The 946-nt window shown below is 49.4% G+C and overlaps 1 pseudogene across 1 annotated transcript in view; it reads right to left on the bottom strand.

Moving 5' to 3' along the window:
- Positions 1-946, bottom strand: part of TEOVI_000269300:pseudogene — a 2,012-nt pseudogene continuing 1,066 nt past the window's right edge. Inside the window, exon 2 of the mRNA in view lies at positions 1-946. This exon is cut by the window's right edge and continues 8 nt beyond it. Coding sequence covers positions 1-946 — 946 coding nt within the window.

The raw sequence follows: 946 nt of genomic DNA, 5'->3' as shown, positions 1-946 counted from the left end.
GTAAGGGTCGACTTTTTCCCTTTTTAGTGACTCAGCAAGGGAAATGGCGGCCTGCTCCTTCTTTGTGCTTTCGCTTAGACGCGAACGCAGTTGCAAAATCTCATCCTGAAGCCGACCGACCTCCGCGGCACATGCCGCCTTTGCTCCATCGACATCTTCAGCGGTGTCTGGGCTCTTCTTTTTTGTTTCACCCTTGGTTGCATCCACAGCCTTATTTTGTGACATATACTTCTTGATGTCATCCGTCTGCCGTTTGCACTTCACCTTCAGTCGTTCACACCATTCCTTCAGAGATGAAATTTCGTTTTCGGAAGACTCTTTTAGTGCCTTTAGCTCCTTGCGGGTTTCAATCGCTTCTTGTTTGTACTTCCTCGCCTCCCACCTCAGATGCTCCATTTCCTTTCCGTCGCCGGACGCTCCTTCCGACCTCACGGTTGCTTCGGAAACCGGTTGGCGTTTCGATGCCGCAGGGGGCTGCCCTTGAGATCGGTTCTTAAGTCCTTTGTTCTCAGAGATAATGCGCTGTAGTTCCAGTTGCTGCTCGGCAGATTGCCTCTGAAGTTCTTCGAACTGATCGACCAACATGTTGTATTTAACAACAAAAGAACCCAGAGCCTCTCTGTCTTGTCCCGTGTTCCTCATTTCCGACCCGGAAGCGTTCATATCGCCTGATACGCCTTCGAAAATGCCTTCAAATTCAGGGAGCAACTCGCCTTGCGACGCGCCAGATATCCTTCTGACATTGGACGAAAGCCTCGCATTCTCATTGTACAGTTCCTGCTGTCTGTCTTTCAAATCTTTGTTCTCTTCTTCAAGTGCTCTAATTTGCTCCGTTGCCATCTTTAGTTCATCCTTTACTTTCTGCATTGTCTGATTCCTTGTCTCCCTCTGCCTTAGCGTTCGAAGTTCCGCCTCCACTTCAGCTGTCTTTCTCTGCAACTCCTCT

This window comes from Trypanosoma equiperdum, assembly GCF_001457755.1.
Source record: "Trypanosoma equiperdum strain OVI genome assembly, contig: ctg_591, whole genome shotgun sequence".
NCBI classification, from domain to species: Eukaryota; Euglenozoa; class Kinetoplastea; order Trypanosomatida; family Trypanosomatidae; genus Trypanosoma; species Trypanosoma equiperdum.
This window is presented reverse-complemented; position numbering and strand designations above follow the sequence as displayed.